Raw genomic sequence first — 26,475 nt, forward strand, 5'->3', positions numbered from 1 at the left:
GACATTTAGGACAGGAAAAGGAAACTAGCATTGCAGTTTTTATTCTAATGATTCGTAAAATATCGCTCACCTGGGACTAGGGTTACCTTACAAAGAAATCAATCAAAAATCTATTCAAAAGCTTCATTCATCAATATACAACAGTGCAACATAAGCTCGTCAGAGCTTTTAAAACCAACACTATGCTATCTATATATTAATACATGTATGTGCTGTATGTATGTTTGCGTTGTATAATGTATCTGATGTTATTACATGTATGTTTTGTTATTTAATATCAGTCGGTTGAAGAGCTCTTAAGAGCTCATGTTCCTTGTTATTATGTATATATACAACCCGACTTTAAATAAAGATTACTTTACTTTACTTTACTATACTCACTGGTAATAATTTACTGATAAATGTTGTCTCAGCTAACGTGGCGGTACCCAAATTGCACTTATTTTGACAGTTTTTTCACCTACCTTTATTTATGATCCAGACAAAAGTTTCCATTTTGTGTTTATTTTGTAGATGTATCCTTTTTTTCTATATAGTTACACCAATTTTCATTTTGAATCCATATTGAATCATAGAAAAATGGGTTTCAACCGACCTCAAAACGATCCATGATTCTGTAACATTATTTGAGGAGTACCCAAATTGCATTCATGCTTGAATTCACAACCTTAAAAACCGAATAACAGATGTTTTGTTTTATTTCTTCAAATATTTAGAACAATTTGACATTGGTCCATGCTTAGTATTCATTTTTTAATGAGACTATGTTGTCTATCTTTCAATAGAGCATGGGAAATTATAAGAGTTTTTATTACTACTTTGTTAAGAATGTAATTCAAGATTTGATAAATGGTCAGAATCTAATTATTGTATTCATTTTGTATAGTATTTATTTAGTTATTGATTATCATCCTGATTTTGTCCGGAAATAAAACGAATCCACCTCAGAAGTATTGTTGTGTTTTATTAGCATAGAAAGTGCTATTACATTTATGAAATAGGAATTGTGGAAAAGAGAGGGATGATACCAAGGGTACAAAACAAAAGTCTAATGAAAACTGAGCTGTTTATATTGTCCACTTGGATATTTTGACTTAGATGAATAAATAGCGAAAGAAGGTACCAGAATGTCATAAAGCACAGCACACAGAGAACTAAAAACTGAGCAACAAAAAATTACACCAAAAAAGAGTAAAACCGCAGAGAGATAACATAAATGGTCTAGAATAGTAAGCGGTTCCTGCATAGTGGAACTCATCAATATTTGGTTCATAGAAGAAAACAAGAATGCACATAAACACTGCAATGTAAATTAAAGCAAAATGCCCAATAAAAGAGATATAGATTTCGGATGTTTCAATGGTGAAGTGAATTTCAGGTTTATGTGTAAGGAGCACGACCCTGTTAATCGATTCCGTATAGTATGAACAGGCACGAGCGTATCAATTGAGATAAGTAAATGCAATACGATAAGCATAGGGTATGTTATTGCTGGGGAATAGGAAGTTGACGACTGGAAGATGGAAGTCATCACGTTTGTCATATATTATAGTTTAAAGTCGATCATCGGAGGTGATATCGAGGTCACCGTAACAATTTGTCAGAAGAGTGCATATATTATACTAGCACTATACTATATGTTGTGTTTACAATATTTACTATCATTTAAACATTCATTCATTCATTCATTCATTCATTCATTCATTCATTCATTCATTCATTCATTCGTTTGTTCGTTCATTCATTCATTCATTCGTTTGTTCATTCATTCATTCATTCATTCATTCATTCATTCATTCATTCATAAAGAATGTGGCAGGATTAAACATGTTTGTGAGCGCTCAACCCTCCACTTACCTAGTACTGTGGTGTAAAAGCACAACATAAGAACAAACTGTAAAAATCAGAAGCAGTTGGATATACTCAAAAGATCGCTACGAGGCACAGACACAACTCACATCTAAAAAAGACACAAAATACCGACATAAGAGTACTCGCAGTAATTCAAAGCCCATTACAACTAATCAATAAATTTTCCCAGACTAAAGTATCAATCAGTACACATTCCAATTTTGTCAATATAACAGAACTATAAACAATTAAAAACCATTTGTTCAGAGAACAATTGAAGGTCTTTCAATATCAATTTTCTAAATGATTGAGAAGAAGCTACTTCCGGTTAACTCAAAGTTACTTTTGACATCCAATTATATGTTTCTTCATACTGATTCAATAAACATATGGTTTCTATATATTTTTGCCTGAAAAAAAGGAGATAATTGTCAACTACCGGTTAAGAAAATGTCACTTGCGGTCTCATATGATAGCGTTATTTACACCGATTCCAAAAATATATGGTTTGTCTATACTTATGCCTGTAATAAGGGAGATAATTTGCTACTTCCGGTTATAGAATTCACTTCCAGTCTCAAATGATAGGTTTATGTATGCCCATTTAAAAAAATATATGGTTTCTAGGTACTTTTCCATGAAATAAGTGCAAAAATTACTACTTCCGGTTCAATCCAGTACACCTCCGGTTGACATTTTTCAAGGTCATTTGTCACCCAACATTTTTTCAAAAGATCTTATGGCTTTATTATGTACCAATCTAAAGAAATAATCGATTTACCTTTAAATAAAACATTTCAGGGCAGTAACTCCTTTAAGTTGTCAGTGGATTGTTTCAGACCAAATGTATCATATCTTCATCACAATAAAGCAAACATTTTGCACTAGTTCTTTTATATATAACTTTAAAAGTGTCAGAGAAAATGCATAAAACAAGCAAAAGTCAAAATTGAGAACATGACCTTGACATTAAACTTTGACCTAATTTTCTAAGTTAGGACCCATGGACCTCAAATAAAAAGACTTAAGGTTTATACGGCTTACGGTTTATGAGTTAATAAAACATAACGACAAATTTATTTGGTAAAGGTAGATAACTCCTATAAGATTTCACCGGATTGCTTCCATCCAAATCAGCCAAAAATTCCTGAAGATATAACGAACAAATATGAAAAAGAATTTTGTCGTTATCTATTTTGGTTACGAAGGAGATACAAAAAAAAACAGTGTATGGGGAGATAACTCCTACATAGAAAAGTATTCGGTTAAGCAGGGTCAATTTCAAAGATGCATAAACTGTGCGATATCATATACCAAACATCTAAACGACATCTTGCGAAACAAAATTTACACGCAAGAAATAAAAGTGGAGGAAGAAGAAAATAATAATAATAATCAGAACAAAACCAATAGGTCTTTCTACATAAAAGTGGAAAGACCAGATTATCATACAAATAAACCCTTCATAGATACCAGGCTTAACATTTTTTACGCCAGACGCGCGTTTACTTTACAAAAGACTCATCAGTGACACTCGATTCAAATTCGTTAAAAAGACCAGAATAAAGTACAAGTGGGAGGTTTAGTTAGCTATAAAACCTTATGTCTAAGGTCAATATAACGGTTCTATCAACAACTTTTTGAATTTACCTTGGAATTCGGTATTTTTGTTATACTTCTTTACTGGACAGTACACCTCTATTTATCTTATGTATATATTGCATATGAATATCTATACCACTATATGAATGATAATATTATATAGTTTAATATTGTATTTCTATTTTAGTTAACACTTCTTATGGTTGAAAACTAATTGTCTGAATTTCCCTATCTTCATTTCCTATTATTCTTATGATGATTTGTTATCAATTCTTAAAACATTTAATTTTTCAAAAATATGTTGCCAAGCAGGAGATTTCAAACAAAAGACAAAGCTTCACATGTTAAAATATTTCTATTTCAGTCCTCATTATAGAGTTTGAATATTTTATCTCTAGTTTTATACTAAAATAACACCATTTTCCTATTTCAATTATAATACGGATATTGTGCTTTTTAAATTTCCTGTTTCAAAATTTTAGAAATTATTTTGAATTAAGGAATATATCTCCAACATACAAAAATGTAATTCTTCGTCTGATTTTGCTCATAATTTTGTTACTTTTTGGTTTATCAGCTCTTCCACGTTTGATTAAGTTTTCGATTTTGACATATTTTGACTTCGAGCATCACTGAAAAGACATTAATTGTCGACATGCGCATTTCAAACAGTACCTTGGTTACTGTAAATGTTATTCTTAGTAGTATTGAATTTATCCAATTCTCTGTCTCACATAATACAGGAAAAAAGGAAACAGTATATGATCAATTGAAGTTCTTTAAAATATTAACAATGTAATATGAATAAAACTTTCTGTAATTATATTTTAAACATTGCATTAAATAGATGAACCATTTAACTTTAATCAATGACCAGTCGATGATTTATATACTTAATCCTTCCACTGCTTAATGCACTAATTAGTTATTGCTCCAATGAGGAAGAACTTATAAAAATAACCAAATCTTAAATTATTTGACTCATATGTAAAACCTACACTTCTTTACTGTATTGAAATTCTATGTTTAGATACTTTGTTGAAAAAAAATGCTTCCATGAAGTCTAGATATTTTTTATATCAACTTGTAAAAGTACAAATCTCATTTGCTAAGTACATCTTCGGAGTTAACAAAACTGAATCAAATTTGGCAGTTTTTTAGAATTGGGTATCATCCCATGTTTTGTTGATGCTACTAAACTTTGTGTAGGTTACTGGCATCATGTAGTCAATTCAAATCCAGATGGTTTAATCAATAAAATTTATCCATCAAGTGTTATAATAGCTCAGACTGGTATAGAATACAAATGAAAATGTTATTTGAAAAAGTTTGATTTAACCATGTCTGGGGAAATCAAAATTCATTTAGTAAAAATCGTTTAACTTTTGTTATATACAAAAAACTGAAAAATGATTTTATAAAATTCTGGGACCATTCCATTCAAAAAAATGTTATTGATCAAAGAGGAAACAAATTAAGAACCTACAAGGATTTGAAGAAGAAATGTGAAATGGAGAACTTTTAAAAATTTGATATAGACAAAGCTGATATTTCAAACTTTGTAAGAAACAGGATAAGTAATAGTATCCTTATGATTGAAAAAGGCAGACAAAGAAAGATTCATTTAGAAAACAGATTATGCCCCCTATGTAAATTTGAAGTTGAAGATGAATTACACTTCACCATAAAATGTACCAAACTCAATGAGTTGAGGAATAATTGTTTTTCTAAATTTTCCAGATATTTTACCATCTTTCAATAATCTTTCAGACATTGAAAAATTCCATCTCATATTTCGAAGTAATGATTATGATGGCAGTAAAGGTTCCATAAAAGGTATTAATGAGATAAACAAGTTTAGACGTTAATTAACGTAAGTTATTTTACGTTATATATTATATAAGTTGTATTACTTTTAAATGAAACTACCTTCTCAGTCAAATATATAGAAGGGAAAAATATTACAAAATTCTTTATATCTTTTTATATTTTTTTTATGTTTTGTATTGATATATTAAACATATATACTACCATTTTATGTACATATAATTGATTATAATGATTAAAGTTTGTTCTTTGTTTGTATGTTGATGATAATCCAGATTTTAGATTTTATATCAATAAAATCTTTGACTTTGACTTTGACTTTAAAATAAACCCCGTAATTATAAATTATATAATTCTTTGACCGCTCCCGACATGTGTAACTTCAAGGCATATTTAAGCGGCGATCGATGTCTTTCAAAATTACTGCACTTTTCTTGTATCCATGGTGCTTTCGACTGGAGAACCGTCGTACACAAGCATCTCACAAGTTGGCACTCCGAGGCGGGTGGGGAGCAAGAAGGTGAACTGTGGTTTATTTTTATCAATAGTACCGCTTAAGTCGAAGCTAGGGGCCGTCTTGACCTTATAGGGTATGAATGTATCGTTCATTGTTGAAGACCCTACACCAACTGTCAAGATGAAGAACAGGAATAAAAGCCCTGTTCATTGATAATTTTCTATGTTTTCTATGTATTGTGTGCGATTTTGTCCCATGTACATTTACTCCATATCCTTTCATTTTCTAAAGGACATTTGAAGGAAATCCGTGTAAAAATGATCTTGTTTAACCTGCTTAGGCTTCTTATTTACACACCCTTGTACACTTACTTCTAAACTTGTATAAACAAATACACCATGTCATGTTTAGAAACAATAAAAAAATACAGATATGAATGACTTCGCAATATCTGTCAAAGGTGTATTGGAATATATGTACAGGTAAAAAAACAAATTCCACGTACTTTAATTCCGTATGATCAATTTTCCTTTAAAACAATTTTCAATATAAGAAACAGGTATTGATTGATCCTATACATTTTTTATTCATGTTTTAATTACACAAGGTTTTGAGTTTGATGCACGGCCCAGTGCACAAGGACATTTACATTACTTAAAAGGAGAATATTCTAGATTTAAGTGGTAGCTGTGTCATTTTTTGTCACTGTATATTAGAGACAACAAAGGTGAGTATAATATTGTTTTTTAAGAAACACATTAATACAGTTTGCTTGGTTTTTTTATATCGTTTATAAAGTGGGGAATGATTTTACATATATAGTGTCATATTATGATATATAAAGGGGAAGCTAATTAGTATCAATCACATAAAGACCGATGATTAGTCTCAATTACAAGCAAATGTTTATTAAATGATTGTAGAAATCTTCCGAAAGGAGGAAAACAGTTGTCATATTCTTAGGAAATCGTTTTAAAATTGAGAATGGAAATGGGGAATGTGTCAAAGAGACAACAACCCGACCATAGAACAGACAACAGCAGAAGGTCACCAACAGGTTGCAAAAATACCTAAAATAGAAAATGTAGCTGTAATATTTCTAAACCGGTATAATAAGTGTGGCTTATCCGTTTTAATTAATCGTTCGTTTAGGATATATTTATTGCAATCGTTCTCATCTGAACTGCATTGACAAGTCTGACCCTACCGTTAACTAGGATATATTTATTGCAATCATTCTCATTTGAACTGCATTGTCAAGTCTGACCCTACCGTGAACTAGGATATATTTATTGCAATCATCCTCATCTGAACTGCATTGACAAGTCTGACCCTACCGTGAACTGGGACATATTTATTGCATTCATTCTCATCTGAACTGCATTGACAAGTCTGACCTACCGTAAACTGGGATATATTTATTGCAATCATCCTCATCTGAACTGCATTGACAAGTCTGACCTACCGTAAACTGGGACATATTTATTGCAATCATCCTCATCTGAACTGCATTGATAATTCTGACCCTACCCTGAACTAGGATATATCTATTGTAGTGATGTGTTGATAGTTTTATGGATAAATTAGAGCAGTAGAGTACCGATGTTTAAACCTCATTAAATTACCAAGGAAATAAATCGATGTTTAAACCTTAGTAATTTACCAAGGAAATAAAAATCGATGTTTAAATCGCATCAATTTATCAAGAAAATAAGAATTAATGTTTAAACCACATTTACTTACCAAGGATACAAATCGATGTTTAAACCTCATTCATTCACCATGGAAATAAAAATCGATGTTTAAACCTCATTAATTTACCAAGGAAATAAAAATCGATGTTTAAACCTCATTAATTCACCATGGAAATGTAAATAGCTATATGATCAAAAGGGACCTAAAAATAACCTAATTCACCTAAGATAATTTTTCCTTGAGGAAGTCAAAACCTTAGTTTCTTTATCATTTCTGAATTTTTCAGCGGAAAGTTTTAGAAAAGTTTGCAAAAATATCATGTCAATACCGAAGCACTGACTACTTGGTTGATGACACCATCAGGGACTTAAAGCACACTAGCAGTGGTATCAATCCAATTTTCAGTCCTCAATACTCTTCAACTTCGTACTTTTTTTTTACCTTTTTAAATTTTAGATTTGAGCGTCATTGAGTCTTTTGTAGACAAAACGCGCGTCTGGCGTTCAAGATTATAATCTTGGTATCTATGATGAGTTTATTTTATCACAATCGGTATAATTAAATATCAGACGACTAAAGAGATTCCTAAAGACCTAAAACTACGAAGACATCTCGCTAGTGAATTGCGACTTACATTTTAAGTAAAGTTGGAGTTCCTTTAAATATTTTTCATTTGACAACATCCGTTAAATATAAACTATTTATCATATATTATCAACAGCTTAAAAATAGTTCAGAATTTAACATTTTAGCGTGTCTGATGTTTAGTCCGAAACATGTTGCATTGATATCGATATGATACTATAACACTTTTGCGTGGGGAAACAAATACATTTTTAACTGTGATAAACATTTAAAAAAATCAATATCTTTTTATAGAATCTTAATTTTAGATTTTTTTTCGATTCGACATTATATTGAATTGAGCAACGAAACAAACTTCTCTTTTCTTGTATCGTTTCAAGGTCTCAAACAATAGTGTTAAAACTTGTTTTACACATCCTATTCGCCCAAACATAACTAATGTATCCCATTTTTCTAGAATATAAAAAGCACTCGCAGTGAAAAATGTTTCACAGTTCTATCAATAATTATTTGATAACGACGAATATTCTTATTTTAAAACTTTTATTTCCGTTGACTGTTAAATGTTCATGTCCATATAAATCATCCTGGTTATATCTATAACAATAAAGGTTGTAAACATGAAGTGCGTTACAGGTAAAATGTGACATGACATGGAATTTACAGTAAAATAATTCTTATTGTAAAAAATGTATTACTGTGTGTGAAACGGTCAAAGTTCAATTTGACAATCTGGCATTCTGGGGAATATGATTGAACATTTTAAGAAATATCTATAAAAAAATAAGATCTTCTTTAAGAATAGTTCATAGCATGCATTCAAATTTATATGGAATTATTTATTTGAAGATAAATGCATGGTAAAAACTATTAGTATTCACTAAATTTAGACGCCTTTTACTAGAGTTAATAGTTAAACGTTTATATTAATATCTTACTTTGTGAAATCTATTTTGACAGATTTTTTAACCACTTTTTCCCATTTTGTATAAAGTAAAATAACAAAAATATCGAACTCCAAGGAAAATTCAAAACGTAAAGTCCTTTTTCAAATGGCAAAATCAAAAGCTGAAACACATCAAACGAATGGAAAACAACTGTCATATTCCTGACTTGGTAACTAGCTAAACCTCTCACTTGTATGACACTCGCATAGAATTCCATTATATTGACAACAATGTGTGAGCAAAATGGGACATAATAGGTAAAAATGTCAAAAATTAGGATACAGCAGTCAATATTGTGTAAAAATTTTTAATCACTATAAAACAAATAACTATTTCAACAGTTATTGTATTTCTCTATTATTTCGATTATCATATCAAAAAGCAAAATCACAAAAAAAATACTGAACTCAGAGGAAAATTCAAAAAGGAAATCCCTTATCAAATGGCAAAATCAAAAGCTCAAACACATCAAACGAATGGGTAAAAATGTCAAAAATTAGGATACAGCAGTCAATATTGTGTAAAAATTTTTAATCACTATAAAACAAATAACTATTTCAACAGTTATTGTATTTCTCTATTATTTCGATTATCATATCAAAAAGCAAAATCACAAAAAAAATACTGAACTCAGAGGAAAATTCAAAAAGGAAATCCCTTATCAAATGGCAAAATCAAAAGCTCAAACACATCAAACGAATGGATAACAACTATCATATTCCTGACTTGGTACAGGCATTTTCTTATGTAGAAAATGGTGGATTGAACCCGAATTATAGCTAGAAAAACCTCTCACTTGTATGGCAGTCGCATCGAATTCCATTATAATGACAACGATGCGTGAACAAAACAGACACAATAGGTAAAAATGTCAAAAATAGGGAAACAGCAGTCAACATTGTGTTATCATCTTAATCACTATAAAAACAAACTTGGACCCTTTGGACCGTAGACCCATGAATGAAGCCATTGTTTTCAGTCTAGATTATCATATCAGTTTTCCCTTTGGACGGTAGACCCATAAATGAAGCCATTGTATTCAGTCTAGATAATCATATAAGTTTTCCCTTTGGACCGTAGACCCATGAATGAAGCCATTATACTAAGTCTAGATTATCATATCAGTTTTCCCTTTGGACCGTAGACCCATGAATGAAGCCATTGTAATAAAATCTAGATTTTGTTTCGTATTTGTTTTTGATGCATTTACTATTCAAATCCATTTGGATAGATTAGGGCAATAGTAGTTTATCAATGTTCAAATTACGTAAATCGATTAGGAAGAGACAAATACAGATAACGAACTAAAACTGAGGGAATCGCATGAACTCCAATAGTAGCTAGAACGGGTGTGTTGACAGACGGTGACATTATATTCAATATCTAAAATATGAGTGGCCTCCATTTTGAAATTTTGATTTGGCTCTATTGGTATGTTGTAGGAAAATATTTTTCCTACCTTATGAAAGAGGCGAAAGATACCGAAGGGATATTCAAACTCATAAGTCGAAAACAAGCTGACAATGCCATGGCAAAAACAGAACTAAAAAAACGTAAGAATGACAATCAACAGTACACAAAACACAACATAGACAACATAGACAACTAAAGAACGAGCAACACGAACCCCACCAAAAATGCGGTGATCTCGAGTGCTCTGGGAGGGGTAAGCAGATCCTCCTCCACATGTGGCACCCATGCTCATGAAAGTACAAACCCGCTTGATAAGTCTAATTCAATAGGTCACATTCGAGGAAAAAGAGGACGTGATAGTGGTTACAAATATGACAATAATTACATCCGTCGTCATCTGTGATATAGATATTCAATAACGGTCAACCAACTCATGTCCGTAAAATTTAAGTCCGGTATCTTTGAAGAGCTTTTGAAACTTGATTTGAATTTGATAGGAGCCTTGATTGGGTGGTCTTCCTTATGTATTCTTTATTGTTAGGCCATGTTTCTCTGTCATTTATTTAATTTGCAAATTATTCTCTTCTTTATGTATTTTGCAATTATTCTCTATATGCTCTTCGATATGAGCACTCCAATATTCTTTATTTTGTGTATGTAAGCACCCAATCATCTTTTTTTGTAATATGCATGCCTTTTTCAGCATTATATAACAGCTGTTTTGTTTAAAAGTTGCTATATATTTGTTTGTATACTAATATAATGCAAAAAAGAAAATGAAAGAACGCATTAAAACATGATTGTTGTATATATTTAAGCCATGAAATAAGTCTTATGCTGTTACCATTAAAAGATCTTCGTATCACACTAAAGTGACAAAAGCCTTCAAAATCCTTAAACAATGAGAATATGTGGTTTAATGTTGCTTTATCAAATTTTGATGACTTTAAACTGATTTTGTTCATATGGAATGTGTTGTCTGGTGTTGTTGCATAATGTTTCCTTTGGCGTGAACTTGATTAGGCTCTTGTGGTTTATGCGGACTGGTGTTGTTGTATAATGTTTCCTTTGGCGTGAACTTGATTTTGGCTCTTGTGGTTTATGCGGACTGGTGTTGTTGTATAATGTTTCCTTTGGCGTGAACTTGATTAGGCTCTTGTAGTTTATGCAGACTGGTGTTGTTATAGAATGTTTCCTTTGGCGTGAACTTGATTAGGCTCTTGTGGTTTATGCGGACTGGTGTTGTCGTATAATGTTTCCTTTGGCGTGAACTTGATTAGGCTCTTGTGGTTTATGTGGTCCGATGTTGTTTTATAATGTTTCCTTAATTGTGACGGATTTCGCTCCTGTGAAATCGGTTGTCCTCAGTTGTTGTATAATGCTTCCTTAAATGTGACGGATTTCGCTCCTGTGGAATCGGTTGTCCTCAGTTCGAAGGTTCAGAGCAAAAAGGTTCTATCTGCATTTTGCATCATTTCTTAGTTTGATATGCAGAAATAAGTGAAATTATATTATTTATTATCTGTAAAAATATTTAAGTCATATAGTAATTAATAAGATTGAAAAAGTAAAATGTTCAAAGGTTTTATCTACAAATGTCAAATTTAATTTGTGCAAAAAGGTTCTATTTACATTGACTTAAGTGCAAAAAGGTTCTATCTGCCAGATAGTACCTTTTTGCTCTATAAATAAGACAGATAATTAAGATAAACAGAATGTGATATTTTATTACATGAGATTATATTTCATTTCACTGCTTGTGTTTTGTTTTGATAATGTTATCTGTGGAATGTGTACCAGTTTCAGCATCAACACACATAATTACGCCAGTAAACACATGTTAAAAGACAAAAGAATTAATATAATTCACAAGTAAGTTTCTTTCTCAGTTTTATATCAAAGTTGTTTTTTATATAAATATGTATATTTTTAATTTAATAATATATGTAAAATATATATGCATATTTCATTGATTAATACAATAATAATTAAAGGCAGTAATATTGTAGTAGGAAATGAGGGTCTTCATGGGGTGTTTTTTTTTTTTAATAACATAAATTCATTTCTGTTACTGTGGGGAGTAAACATTGAAGATTTCATTATTATGAAAGACAGTCAAAAAGCTTACAAGTTGTCGAATAAGTATTATTTATTACGAGGGTCTTTTAAAAAAATGGGTATCTTGTTATAGATTAATATTGATCCTAAATTGGAAAGCAAAATGATATCCAAAAAGCTTTTATGATAAATATATTGATGCGGTAGATGCTTGCTCGACATCCTATTTATGATGGAATCATTATCCCGAACTTAAAAGATTGCTATTTAGTATTTATAAACAAAGCATACAGATATTTTCAACTAAATTATAACTTTTATATCTACAAAATAATCCAATTAAACATGGATATACCGTCTAAGTTGCATAACATGACTTGTAAAAGATAAATATTGATTTTACATTTTTAAATTATTTCAGATGGATTCTGACATAGATTGGTCAGATTGGTCAGATACAGACCTAAAAGCAATATCAGAGACCATTGATCAAGAAACAGAAAAAACAGAAACTTCAACAACAACAACTGAAAACAGCACTGACACACAGGACAAGATTATAACATCGATTTCCACTACTCCAACAGCTTATAATGCATTCTGTAACAAAAAGAAAACATCAACAGTCTCTGATAAATCATCCGCTGAGTCTGATCCAGATGACAGTATACCTTGGATTAATGTAACAAAAAACAAGCAGCGACTACAGAAACAAGCTCGTAAAGCTATTCTGAGAAAACGGAAAAATATTAAAAGTTTGTCAACTGGTTCAAATCTAAAGAACAAGAAACAGAGAACAAAAGACGACCCAGATGATAATATTCCATTGATTAATGTTACAAAAAATAAGAAAATATTGCAGAAACAATATCTTAAAACCATTTCCCAGAAGTTGAAAAATAATGCAATTAAACGATTGTCAACAGGTTCAAATTCATTGAGATCAAGACAGTTGCAGAAAAAGGGACATTGGAACGACGAAAAGAGCTATATCAATTTTCATAGTAAAAAACATTACTCATTCAGAGAGAGAAAAGCGAAGACAGAACCATGTCTTGAATACACAGATCTCACTGATGATTCAGGAGAAGATGATACGTATAAGCCAACTAAGGAAGATGTATACTCTTCTGACTCTATTTCTGATGCCGAGTCTATTCAGAACATAAAATTGATTAGGAAACAAAGGAAAAGGAATTATCGTAATAAAGACCGGAAAAGGAAAGGTAAAACATTAAAGCACATTCTGTCAAAGAAACGAAAGATTGTAGCTGTGGTAAAGAACAAAAAGGACAGATCTGGAACTGGGACACTACAGGACAAACAGCCAATTACAAGTAATAGTCAATCTCCAAGGGCTTCGAGTGTTATCAAAAGAAGCAGAAAAATAGAGGAAAACAGACGAGTGGTTGTACAATATCATACTATCAGACTGAACAACCTTCTGTTAAGTAACAACTTGAAGAGAGTACCAATAGCAGCTGATGGGAATTGCTTCTTAAAAGCAGTTTTACATGGATTACAAGAAGGAAATTCTTATTTAACTGTTGAAAAAATGCGGAAAGATTTAGTTGAACACCTTCAACATGAGAGAGCACATTACAACAACTTTTTAAGTTTTGATGAACAATTATCAGAAGAAGAGAAGAAGAAACGTTATGATGACTATTTGCACGATCTCAGTCATAATGGCCACTGGAATTCTGATTTAGCAGATATGATGCCTTTAGCATTATCAAACATCTACAGACACCCAATACGGGTCTATTCAAGTAAAGTTGCAAATTCTGTGTATGACATTTTACCAGATCTTGGAGAGAATAATTCATCAAAAGACTTCATAAAAGTAGCACTTTTCTCAATAACTGGCCAGGAGCATTATGATGCAGTTGAAATGATGGATACACCAAATTCAACAAATGGAAACTCAAACAAAACACCAACAAGAGAAAACATAAGTTCACCAGTTTCCAAGAGAGGAAGTGTTATCACTCCTAGAAAAAAAGTAAACTATAAAAGTCCGGTAAAGAAGCAACTTTTCCGAAAGATGAAAAGCAATCCACAAGCCTGGAAAAAAAATAAAAGAAAGCATAACGGGGTACATGGTTTACCCTACATTGGTAGAACAAGGAAACAGCAAGATCAAAATACCGTAAAGTATCGTGATTGTTCTAGATGCAGATTTCGTTGCTCCAATAAAGTATCAAAAGAAGATGCGTATAAGATATTTTCTACTTACTACGAAATGGGTTCCTATGAAAAACAACGGGCATTTCTTTGTCAACATGTAGACCAAGATAAGGCAAAAAGGACTACCACAAATAGAAAAGAGAACTCAAACTCCTATCATCTTACAGTTAATGAAAAAAGGGAAAGAATTTGCAAAACCTTCTTTCTAGGAGCTTTAGACATCAGCCAAAAAACTGTACAGTATGCACTGAAAAAGAAACAACATGGAGTCTTTGTTGGTGTAAATAATCGTGGAAAAACTTCATCTGTAAACAAAACTCCAGGGATTGACAGAAATTTTATAAGAGAACATATAAAGTCCTTCCCCACAGTTCCATCACATTACACCAGAAAAGATTCTAACAGGCAGTATCTCAGTGCAAATTTATCACTGAAAAAGGTGTTCTACTTGTATGAAGAGCTCTGTAAGAAAAAAAGAAAAAAACCATGTAAGATAAATATCTACAGGGAAATCTTTTGTACAGAATATAACTTAGCTTTCCATAAACCAAAGAAAGATTAATGTTCTATTTGTACAGTATATTATGAGAAAAAACAGCGAGGAGAACTGGATGACGATGAAGAAGAACAATTTGTACGTCATCAAAGAAACAAAGAAAGTTCGAGGGATCAAAAGACAAAAGACAAACAAAGAGCAAAAACTGACAAGTCTTTTGTTGTTTCAACTTTTGATTTAAAAGCAGTATTACCCACTCCATGTTCAATGGTTGGAGATTTATACTATAAACGATGTCTGTCAACTTACAACTTGTCCTTTTACTCACTTGGGGATGGAAAAGGGACCTGTTATTTATGGGATGAAGTTAATGGAGAACGGGGCTCAAACGAAATAGGATCATGCATCCTAATGCATATAAACTCCGTTGCAGAAAAGAACTCTCATTTGAAGGAAATTACATTTTACTCAGACACCTGTGGTAAACAAAACAGAAATCAGTATGTTGCCTCTGCAATGTTGTACGCATTGAATCAACATAAGAGTATAGAAATAATAAATCACAAGTTCTTTGAGCGTGGACATTCAGAGATGGAAGCAGAATCCATTCACTCTGCAGTTGAAAGAGGAAAGAAGAATACACAGATTTATCATCCCTCACAGTGGGATACAGTTGTTTCAATGGCTAGAAAGAAGAACCCTTACATAGTAATTCCAATGAATTTTCGGGACTTCTCTGACTTAAAATCTCTTCGCAAAAAAACATGAAGAAGACTGTTAACAATAAAACAATAAACTGGCTACTTGGTAAATGGATAAAAGTAAATAAAGCTTCCCCAGACGCAATATCTTTCAATTACTGTTTTGAAGAAGAAAAGTTCCAGACAGTTAATGTCCAACAAAGTGGACTTCGGGGACGTAAGATGGCAATGCAAATCGCCACTCTGGCTCCTGCCTATGATACCAAATTGCCTATTTCTGAGGCCAAAAAAGCAGATCTGTTATCTCTATGCAGCAGTGGGGTGATTCCTGCAACATTTCACTCATATTATGAAAATCTTCCCTGTGGAAAATCCATCAAAGATAAGTTACCAGAGCCAGATATGGATGAAGATGACGTGTATGAAACATAAACATACAGTTCCAGACAAATGCCTGTAATTTTACTTATGACATGTTAAATGACAAACATAAAAGGTAATATTAGCATATAGAACCTTTTTGCCATACTTAGTTCGGTCATTTTTACCTAAGGCAAAAAGGTTCTATGTGCTTTGACCTACTTTTTTACCTTTTGTATATGGGACTTCTCTTAAATATACAAATACAAAATACTTCTATATCGTCCTAACAATTGTGCCAAATATTAACTCACTTTGACGAAAACCTTAATTTTCAGAAGGTGTCAAAGCTTAAAACTTGATTTTCTCAAAACAGCGAAAAATGCAGATAGAACCTTTTTGCTCTGAACCCTCGAGTTGTTGTATAATGTTTCCTTAAATGTGACGGATTTCGCTCCTGTGGAATCGGTTGTCCTCAGTTGTTGTATAATGTTTCCTTAATTGTGACGGATTTCGCTCCTGTGGAATCGGTTGTCCTCAGTTGTTGTATACTGTTTCCTTAATTGTGACAGATTTCGCTCCTGTGGAATCGGTTGTCCTCAGTTGTTTTATAATGTTTCTGTCGTACTCAAATATGTACGTAGTATCCTTGATTTTACAGCCACTGGATACATGCCGCTTCTGTTGGACACTTATCATTGAGAGCATCACCAACCAAGTGGTAAAAAGTAAAATAATAAAAAAAAACGACCTCCAAGGAAAATTCAAAACGAAAATCCTTTATCAAATGGCAAAATCAAAAGCTCAGACACATTAAACGAATGGAAAACAACTGTCATATTCCTGGCTTGGTAAGGCATTTCTTTATGTAGAAAATGGTGGATTAAACCTAGTTTTATAGCTAGCTAAACCTATCACTTGTATGACAGTAGCTTAGAATTCCATTATATTGAAAACAATGTGTGAGCAAAACAAATAGACATAATACGTAAAAATGTCAAAAATTAAGAAATTATAAAACCAAAAAAGGATTTCAAATCCCTCAGGCAAAGTTGACCACAGATAGATTTGGCTAAAATTTTAAGATTTCTTTTGGTCATATAGCTCTTTACGTGCTTAGGATTTAAAGTCCTTAGTTTTCATTTTTATTTTATCGTTTTGATTTGAGCTTTCCTAAATCATGTAATTCCAGAAAACGGTTTCGGAAGCACGAAATTAATAAACTCATAAATAAATATATTATACATTTTTATCAGCTATAGTAAGGGCAGGGGATAAGGCTTCTGTGCAAAGCTAGGCGGTGTTTTCGTAAAGGTGAGAAGTGAAAAGTACAGGTTTCAGCCCCAGTTGGGGAGGAAGTAAAGAACGTTAGGTTGATTTTCTAGGTACTTTATATATATATAATCTATTCTAGGCACTTTATATATGTACTCAGTATTGTAAAAATTATTTGATTTTATAACACCATCTTCGTATATTACCATCTTATATTGGTACCGTTCCACAAATATAAAGACTTTAATAGATATAGGAAGATGTGGTATGAGTGCCAATGAGACAACTCTCCATCCAAGTTACAATTTATAAAAGTAAACCATTATAGGTCAAGGTACGGCCTTCAACACGGAGCATTGGCTCAAACCGAACGCAAAAAATTACTTGTGTAAAACCATTCAAACGGAAAAACCAACGGTCTAATCTATATAAAAACGAGAAACGAGAAACACGTATGAACTACATAAACAGACGACAACTACTGTAATCAGATTCCTGACTTAGGACAGGTGCAAACATTTGCAGCGGGATTAAACGTTTTAATGGTACCAAACCTTCTCCCTTTTCTGAAACAATAGTATAACATCACAACATAGAAAAACACACAATAAAATTTCAATTGGAAGGCTTAACTCAATCAAAAAACGTAAATTAATAACAGTTTTCCTTATCTGCGCAGAGGAGGAGGAAAGATTAAAAATGATACTCCGTAAATTTTATGGACACCATCACGAATTGGTTGATCTATACGATGTGTCTGTGTCTTAACTAGCTAACGACATTTTTACCACGTCTTAGATTGTGGTTTATCATCTACATCGTCAGACATTTGTTTTTCATTCGTTTGATGTGTTTGCTCTTTTGATTTTGCCATTTGATAGTGAATTTTCCGTTTTGAATTTTCCTTGGAGCTCGGTATTTTTGTTATTTTACTTTTTACTTCGGCTCATTAATTCATACATAGTTAGTTATCCTTTATATGTTGCTTATTTTGTTGAGGCCATGGTGTTGTTTCCAGACTTTGCATTCTCATGTCATTTTCTACTTTTTATATGACACTTTCGGTTATTGAAATTGATACGAATTCAAGGTTTGAACTCTCATATGGTTATGTTAATAGCAATAAAAAAATAACAAATCTAATTTGTAATTCGGTGATATTTTTTAGAATATTTACAATTTAATTTGCTTGGGAAAGTAAAATATGAACTAATTAAAATGAAGTTTAGCTAAATAACGTGACCGTATCAATTCAGGAACCTCATTAGGAAGAACATGAAAATGATAATACGTGGTATATCATACGTAAACGAGTCATAGTATTACGTCTCAAATGTTTGAATACACAATGATCACACAGATATACATATTATCATAACAGGCAAGATTTCATTCTAAAAAAATGAAAATAGTTTTGAAATAGGAGGAATTCAATGTATAAACTATATATAATCATGTCTAAAAAGAAAACTCGTGCTTATTAGGAGACACCTATATATACATGCAAAAAAGATATTAGTGTTTTATATCGATTGATATTGAAATATTCATGCATTCAGTAATTGACTTAATTGAGCGTCAGTGATGAGTCTTTTGTAGACGAAAGGCGCGTCTGGCGCAAATACAAAATTTCAATTCTGGTATCTAGGATGAGTTTACTTGAAGAGAAATTGATAACGCCTTTTCCGAAAACTAAAAAACCACGAAAAGATAATAACAATCAACAAAATACTACATAAAAAGACTGAACAACATAAATCAAAAACCGAGGTCAATACATTTACTTCCGAAAGGAAGAAGATCCTGCTCCACATATATTACCTGTCAGTGATGTTGCAATTATTCAAAATAAGACATTCACCCTTTACTCAACGTTCGTACATATATTATATACCAAACAAATCCACACATAAAATTCATCTAAAACCGAATATGCTAGCGGAATGATAAAGTTTTGAATCAAGAATATTTGGATAAAAGAGATCAAGATTAACTATAAACAATAAAAACTATACAAAATACTTGTTCAAATTTACGTCAGCCATGTTTCAGCACATTTACTATTTCAGTTATAATCAAAAGTAATTTCATTGTTTGTTTGTTTCAGTGATTCTTTATGAACATCTAATATGTACGGTAATTTAGTCCTTCGTGGTTCAACACACAAAAGAACGCATTTGTTTCTTTAAGGTGAGTCCAAAATATAACAGCAAAACAAAGCATTCCCGTTCCGCAATTATACCAAACTAATCCACACATGACATTCAATAAAATCATCTAGAACCAAATATACAAGCGGAATGATACAGATTTGAATCAAGAATATTTGGATAAAAGAGATCCAGATTAACTATAAACAATAAAAATTATACAGAATATTTGGTCAAATTACGTCAGACCAGATTGGATTAATAAACTGAAAAATTCGTAACATATACCAAATATGCCTTGTCAAGTTTCAGCACGTTTACTATTTCAATTACAATCGAAAGTGATTTCATTGTTTGTTTGTTGCAGTGATTCTTTATGAACATCTAATATGAACAGTAATTTAGATTCATGATTCAACACCCAAAAAGAACGTATTTGTTTCTTTAAGGCGAGTCCACAAAATAACAGCCAACAAAGCATTCCTGTTCCACAATTAGATATAATAACCCTTAAACAAGTGCCATACAAGTTTATTCCATGGTTAACCCACCGAGGGCCATACCTCATATTTATTATGGCAAAGTACAATAATAATCATTTTCATTTATCAAATGGATAGTTGCAAGCACAAATTACACGTACATGTCTTCATCTGCTGCTATCAACGAGCTCATTTATTTTGTCAAGAGACTATTTAGGAGAATAAAATTTAATTAATCAAATCAACAAGAAGTCCCCTGTGTTGTAGTTTTTAAAGAAGTCAGTTTTATGTGTTCTTTTCTCGTCCGTTATCAAAAACAATTAATATGTTCTACACATAAACAAAACCGTATTGGAAATGTTGCTAATAGTTTGCTTCATATACATACAAGAATATTATAGTACATAGAGATTTTTCATATTTTCAACCAAATTTTGTATTTTCCTTCTTTCAAAATTAAGTCGACATTAGGTCTACTTGAGTTTGATTTACATAGATAAACTCATCATATATATCAGGCTTAATTAACATTTTGTACGCTGTGTGTCGTATACAATAAACTCATCATAGATACCAAGATTGAAATTTTATATTTACGCCAGACGCGCGTTTCGTCTACAAAAGACTCATCAGTAACGCTAAAATCAAAAAATATTAAAAAGGCCAAATAAAGTACGAAGTTGAAGAGCATTGAGGACAAAAAATTCCTAAAAGTTTTGCCAAATACAGCTAAGGTAATCTATTCCTGAGGTAGAAAAGCCTTAGTATTTCAAAAAATTCAAAGTTTTGTTAACAGTTAATTTATAATTATGAACATAGCAATGATAACTCAAGTCAACACAGAAGTGCTGACTACTGGGCTGGTGATACCCTCGGGGAAATAAATCTCCACTCAGTGGCATCGACCCAGTGGTTGTAAATAAACTCATCATAGATACCAAGATTGAAATTTTATATTTACGCCAGACGCGGATTTGGTCTACAAATGACTCATCAGTGACGCTCGAATCAAAAAATATTAAAAAGGCCAAATAAAGTACGAAGTTGAAGAGCATTGAGGACCAAAAATTCCTAAAAGTTTTGCCAAATACAGCTAAGGTAATCTATTCCTCAGGTAGAAAAGCCTTAGTATTTCAAAAGACTCATCAGTAACGTTCGAATTCAAAACGTTAAAAAGGGCAAATGAAGTACGAAAAATTTGCTGAACCGTTGCAAATAAAATTCATAACTTTTAGGAAAGTCAAGAAATAAAGAAATAATGGTGCACGACAGACGCACGTTTCGTATACAAAAGTCTCATCAGCGACACCCTAATCAGTCAAGTTAAAAGGCCAAAATAAAGTATGAAGTTGAAGCGCATTGATGAACCTAAATTCCTGTAGGTTTTGTCAATGACAGCAAAGAAAATATATTCCTTGGGTAGAAAATCCTTAGTATTTCAAACAAGTCAAAGTTTTGAAAATAGGTAATTTATAATATGACTACATCAATCATATTAGAATTGATACTATTTTTATTTTACAGAGCCTGGATATGGCAACTAGAAATGAAAAAGTTTTCAGCATTCACGAGAAGAAGACACCTTGTTGTGATATTTGTCATTGCGTTTTTTCTGTTTTTATTTACTGTTATGCAGACAGAACGTAAAATCAATGGTAAAACTCATGGGTTTTTTTTATATTCAGTATTGATATAAGTTTAATCCTGCTAATGAGAAGTCAGAAATCTTGCCAATTGTTTAGTTTCATTGCGCCTGTGTGAAGTAAGGTACCTCTTCAGTGGCTTTTTTCAATCTCGCTTATTTGAGGTCAGGAATCTGATCAATGGGTAACTTACAGCTGGATTTCATTGGTGTGAAGTCGGGATTCCCGTCAGTGGCTTAGTTCATAGAAATGGAAAGTTCACAATTGGAAAGCTGAAAACAGTCATTTTATCGTAAAGTTTTGCTCTAACCTGACATCACTTGTTAATTTCCTGATGTAAGTCAAGATATGAGACAAGAAATAAAAAAATAAATAATACGCCTTAATTTCCTGATGTAAGTCAAGATATGAGTTATTGAAGGACAATATCTACATAGCGGAACGTTAAGTCTTAGATAGTTCTGGCTTCTTTTTATTCTTTCCGAGAAACTATGATAATAACTATGATTATGACATAACATCGAAAAATATTAAAATAGAAATATTTTTGAGCCGTTTTGAAGCTGAGTAAATAAATAAAGCAACAAAGTGATATACAATAATGAATTAAGTATGACAAAAAAATACGAAAATGTAGTACAATCACAATATTATATTTATTTCCAGTTATTCAATCTGATAAAATCTCTTCAAAGATACAACATGATGTTAACTTCACTAGACCAATAGCACGCAACAGATCTCCACAATCACCATCTTCAGCTTCAATCATGTGTCTTGTCCTTACAACACATAATACTTTACTTTCTAAAGCTAAAGCTGTAAATGATACATGGGGAAGACGTTGTAACAAGACTATTTTCTTCACAAACAGACCGACTACAATCCCGAATGTCGTTTACTTAGATTTAGCTAAAGATGGCCGAGAACATCTTACAGATAAAGTTGTTCGGGCATTTGAATATGTTCATACACATTTCACAGATTATGATTGGTTTTTGAAGGCCGATGATGATACATACGTTATTTTGGAAAACTTGAGACATTTCTTATCTTACTTAAAAAGTAACGAACCAGTGTATTTGGGACAAAACTATAAACTGTACACTAAACAAGGATATAATAGTGGTGGTGCAGGATATGTTTTAAGTAAGGAAGCTTTAAACAAACTTTTGTTTGGGATTAAATATAAGAATTGTGCCAAAGATGGAAATGATGAAGATGTTGATATTGGAAAGTGTTTGAATGGCCAAGGTGTCCCAGTATATGATACAACAGACATATTAAATCGAGAAACATTCCATGGTGGAACTATCGAAGACCACATGGTAGGACCATTATCCGATTTACTGAAGAAGTATCCTAGTACACCGGCCAAAACGGTAATAAATATTATAGATATTTCTAAACCCGTCTTGCAACAAAAAAAAAACTATAACAATTTTACTGCACCAGATGCGCATTTCGACAGTTAATTTCTCTTCAGTGATGCTCGAAGCAAAACTATTTGAAAATCCAAAACCTAATACAACCGGTTTCGCTCCTTTTAAAGTTCATGCGATTCCTTCAGTTTTTTTTTGTACCTTCATTTGTCTCTGAATCGATTTGCGAGATTTGAACATCGGTAAACTACTGTCGCCTTATTCTATATTTATGAATATGTATATCGTACATTCACTTTTTACAATGATTAACAATTCTTACAAAAATCAAGATTGACATCAGACAAGCTATTATAATATAAGTGTAAATCCTATCAAGGTGCAGATGTTTTATGAGGCTATATTTATTATGATAGTATCAGTTAAATATTAATTGAAACATGAAGCAAGAATCGGGCGGTCACTTAATGTTACGTACCTAAGACTTATTAATTGTGCGTGATAAAAGAATCACTAGGCACCAAATGTGTCCGGGTTTAAGGAGAATAAATAGTTTATCTTTTAAATCTTAGGTATTTTTCTTAAATGATTATATTAAAACCAAAAAAACTGTACTGGAAAGTTACCCCTCCCCCTTATAACGCAAAGACAAATATAAGGTTAATTTGATACATCGCATGATCAATGTTTCTGGTGAGCTACATCAACAAACTTTTGTGCAATTACACTCATTTATAAATTATTTAAAGACAGGAAACTGTGTTTTTATACGTTAAAACAATATGTAATTAGGAATAAGTTTTAATTGTCCAAAAGGGCCACATTAGCCAAAAATGAAATGTCTTCCATGAAACTAAGCAAACAAATTCCTTTTTAAAATGTCCTGATTTAAAACAGCACTGGTAGATGTTTTCAACTTCACTTTTAATCAGAATAAATGTTCCATGTCAAATATTTCATCTTGAATAAACCTAACCCATTGTGTCACATTGGCAGATCCGTCATAATATCCTACTTGGCTGTATAAACTTTAACTTGAGACATCTCCTTAATTCTATATGTGTTTTGTAAATATATGTGAAGTTTTAAAAAGAGGCTAAAGAAAGCAAAGGAATATTCAGACTCATAAATCGAATTAAACTGACAGTCCATGGCAAAAAAAACGGAAAACGACAATGATCTCAGGTGCTCCGGCAGGGTAAGGGGATCCTGCTCTACTAGTGACATCCATCGTGTTGCTCATGTAATTACAAACCCGGTAAGAAGTCAAATTCGGTGGGTCACATTCGAGGAAAAGAAAACGGGATTGTAGTTACGACATTGGGACATATCCGTTGTAAGGTTCTTATATTGCTTAATTCTGACACCTATCACTATATTAATGTCTTCTCGTCATTACCCGGTATGTGGGGTGATAAGTATATGAAAAAAAAATCAAATGTCCAGTATACGTTTTAAAACAGAAACCCAACGACATGAAAATCCGAAAGTCGTCTGCAAATCACCTTTTGGGGTCATTGAATTTAGATTAGGGTTTTGTAGTGGTTATTTTCCAATGTGCTATTTTTACGGTGTAATCATCAGATATTATTTATTTGTGTATTTCAACATGTTTAATACGGTGGAAATCACTAGTGAATCAGGATCTGGTTAGTCTTCCCTAGCTCCTGAGTTCACACCAGATTTTGGTGTGGGCTGTTGCCTCATCGATCTAGTTTTCCCTTTTTATGGTACTAAGTATTCAGAAAAAGATAAGTATTTCAAGCTAAACTCCACTAAACCTTTTGCGACTGTAGATGCCGCAATGTAAGTGATTCTTTATAAATGCAAAATTATGTTTGTTTTACAGGGTAAGGACTGCTGCAGCACCAATACAATAACCTTCCATTATGTCTCGCCGAAGATGATGTATATATTGGATATCTTTCTATACCATTTGACAGTGTACGGACGTAATTATAGCAGCAGTCAAAGTGCGTTTGCTTAAGACCCATAACGTGAAATTGTACGAATGGATTATAAAATGAAGAATCAAATGGAAAGATCAGGCATAGTTAAAGTGAGGACGTAAGACTCCAAGTGGGATTTTTTCAATAAGATAGCGGTTGTAGAAAATACTTTTCTTATTTAAACAATATTGCGTTAAAAATTGTGATAATAAGCTGTGTTGTATCTTTTGTGATTTAGAAAAAGGCTCTAATTAAACAGTTGAATGATGATAAGGTATAAGTTAACCAGAGTGTCACGTGACCACTTGTGATCAGTAATTAATAAAGCAAAGGGATACAGTGAAAGAAATTAAATAGCGGTCCAACGATTTACAGAAAAGAGCGACGATTTACAGAAAAGAACAGAAAAGGACCGAAAAGGACCAAAAAGAACAGAAAAGAACCGAAAAGGAACCGAAAAGAGCATACATATATTTATTTCATATTTATATACACACGAAAGTTTGATATTGTTAACAATTCCTCGTAATAAATGAACGCATAACTGTAATTTAGATTGTACATTGTATAGGGATATGTGGACAACAAAAAAAAAAGAAAAAAAGACAGAATTATAACTTGGTTTTCAGTAAAAAAAAAAATGTATATATGTACAAGTAATCATTTGCACACTGTACAATATAAATCACTCCTGTTATACACCATAAAACAAAATGTGTCTTTTGATGAACACATCAAAGACTTTTATTCGTATAGTATCGAAATACAATAAGTATTTTAATAAAATAATGTTGTTGTTTTTAAATAAAACTAGCAATTAGTCTTTGAATTTAAAAAAAATGAAGGAATTAACAACCTGTGACCAAGAGACTGTATTATTCATGTAAGTCCCAGATGCGACTAATTGTCATTAAATAAATAAACTGTAAACTTGATTTTTGACTATTAAATAAACTGTAAACTTGATTTTTGACTATTGAAAAGTATTATAGATCTGAAGAAAATGTTATCGAAAATAGATCAGCCATATACGACCAACAAATATGTTAAGATAACTTAATTGGAAATCAACTCCTTGATATTAATTGTCCTTATATAAGAAATCAACTCATTGATATTAATTGTCCTTAAATAATGATTTTTCTCCCTTTCTGCGTTTTTCGTTTTATTTTAAAACTATAAAAGTATGGACACATATCAGTGTGGATAGTATATTTGGATGTTTGACAGTGTTTTCTGACAAAAATAGTTCTCTGTTTTTCCCATAGGGTTCTATGTTAAACCATGGAAGTATAATATTGACATATAATACTTCCATGGTTAAACTGTGTTGTACAGTGATAGCCAACCTGTACCAAACACTAAGAATTAGCAGTGTCGTTTATTTAATATTTAGTTTTAATGTTCAAGAC

General features: G+C 32.0%; 2 protein-coding genes across 4 annotated transcripts; both read left to right on the top strand.

Annotated features, from left to right (window-relative positions):
- The first annotated feature begins 6,323 nt into the window (after positions 1–6,323).
- Positions 6,324–26,029, top strand: LOC127709239 (glycoprotein-N-acetylgalactosamine 3-beta-galactosyltransferase 1-like). 3 transcript variants are annotated; one of them, XM_052214648.1, is made up of 5 exons: positions 6,324–6,464; positions 19,565–19,647; positions 21,614–21,744; positions 22,399–23,114; positions 24,964–26,029. In XM_052214648.1, exons 3-5 carry the CDS (start codon positions 21,636–21,638, stop codon positions 25,099–25,101), a joined length of 963 nt encoding a protein of 320 aa, XP_052070608.1. In that variant the 5' UTR covers positions 6,324–6,464; positions 19,565–19,647; positions 21,614–21,635; the 3' UTR covers positions 25,102–26,029. The 3 variants fall into 3 exon arrangements, with proteins under 3 accessions (XP_052070608.1, XP_052070611.1, XP_052070609.1); XM_052214649.1 differs by lacking the exon at positions 6,324–6,464 and adding an exon at positions 17,437–17,567; XM_052214651.1 differs by lacking the exon at positions 19,565–19,647.
- Positions 12,119–15,345, top strand: LOC127709237 (uncharacterized). The gene is made up of 2 exons (XM_052214644.1): positions 12,119–12,249; positions 12,857–15,345. The coding sequence occupies exon 2, from the start codon at positions 12,857–12,859 to the stop codon at positions 15,185–15,187; it is 2,331 nt and encodes a 776-aa protein (XP_052070604.1). The 5' UTR covers positions 12,119–12,249; the 3' UTR covers positions 15,188–15,345.
- Positions 26,030–26,475: the final 446 nt, after the last annotated feature.

Source organism: Mytilus californianus, unplaced genomic scaffold (assembly GCF_021869535.1).
Source record: "Mytilus californianus isolate M0D057914Y unplaced genomic scaffold, xbMytCali1.0.p SCAF_7, whole genome shotgun sequence".
NCBI lineage: Eukaryota > Metazoa > Mollusca > Bivalvia > Mytilida > Mytilidae > Mytilus > Mytilus californianus.

Excerpts from the sequence above, each read along its gene's own strand:
- LOC127709239 (XM_052214648.1), top strand. The coding sequence starts at position 21,636 with ATGAAAAAGTTTTCAGCATTCACGAGAAGAAGACACCTTGTTGTGATA. Across the intron at positions 21,745-22,398 it reads GACAGAACGTAAAATCAATG|TTATTCAATCTGATAAAATC; the intron begins GTAAAACTCATG and ends ATTTATTTCCAG. Across the intron at positions 23,115-24,963 it reads CTAGTACACCGGCCAAAACG|GGTAAGGACTGCTGCAGCAC; the intron begins GTAATAAATATT and ends TTTGTTTTACAG.
- LOC127709237 (XM_052214644.1), top strand. The coding sequence starts at position 12,857 with ATGGATTCTGACATAGATTGGTCAGATTGGTCAGATACAGACCTAAAA.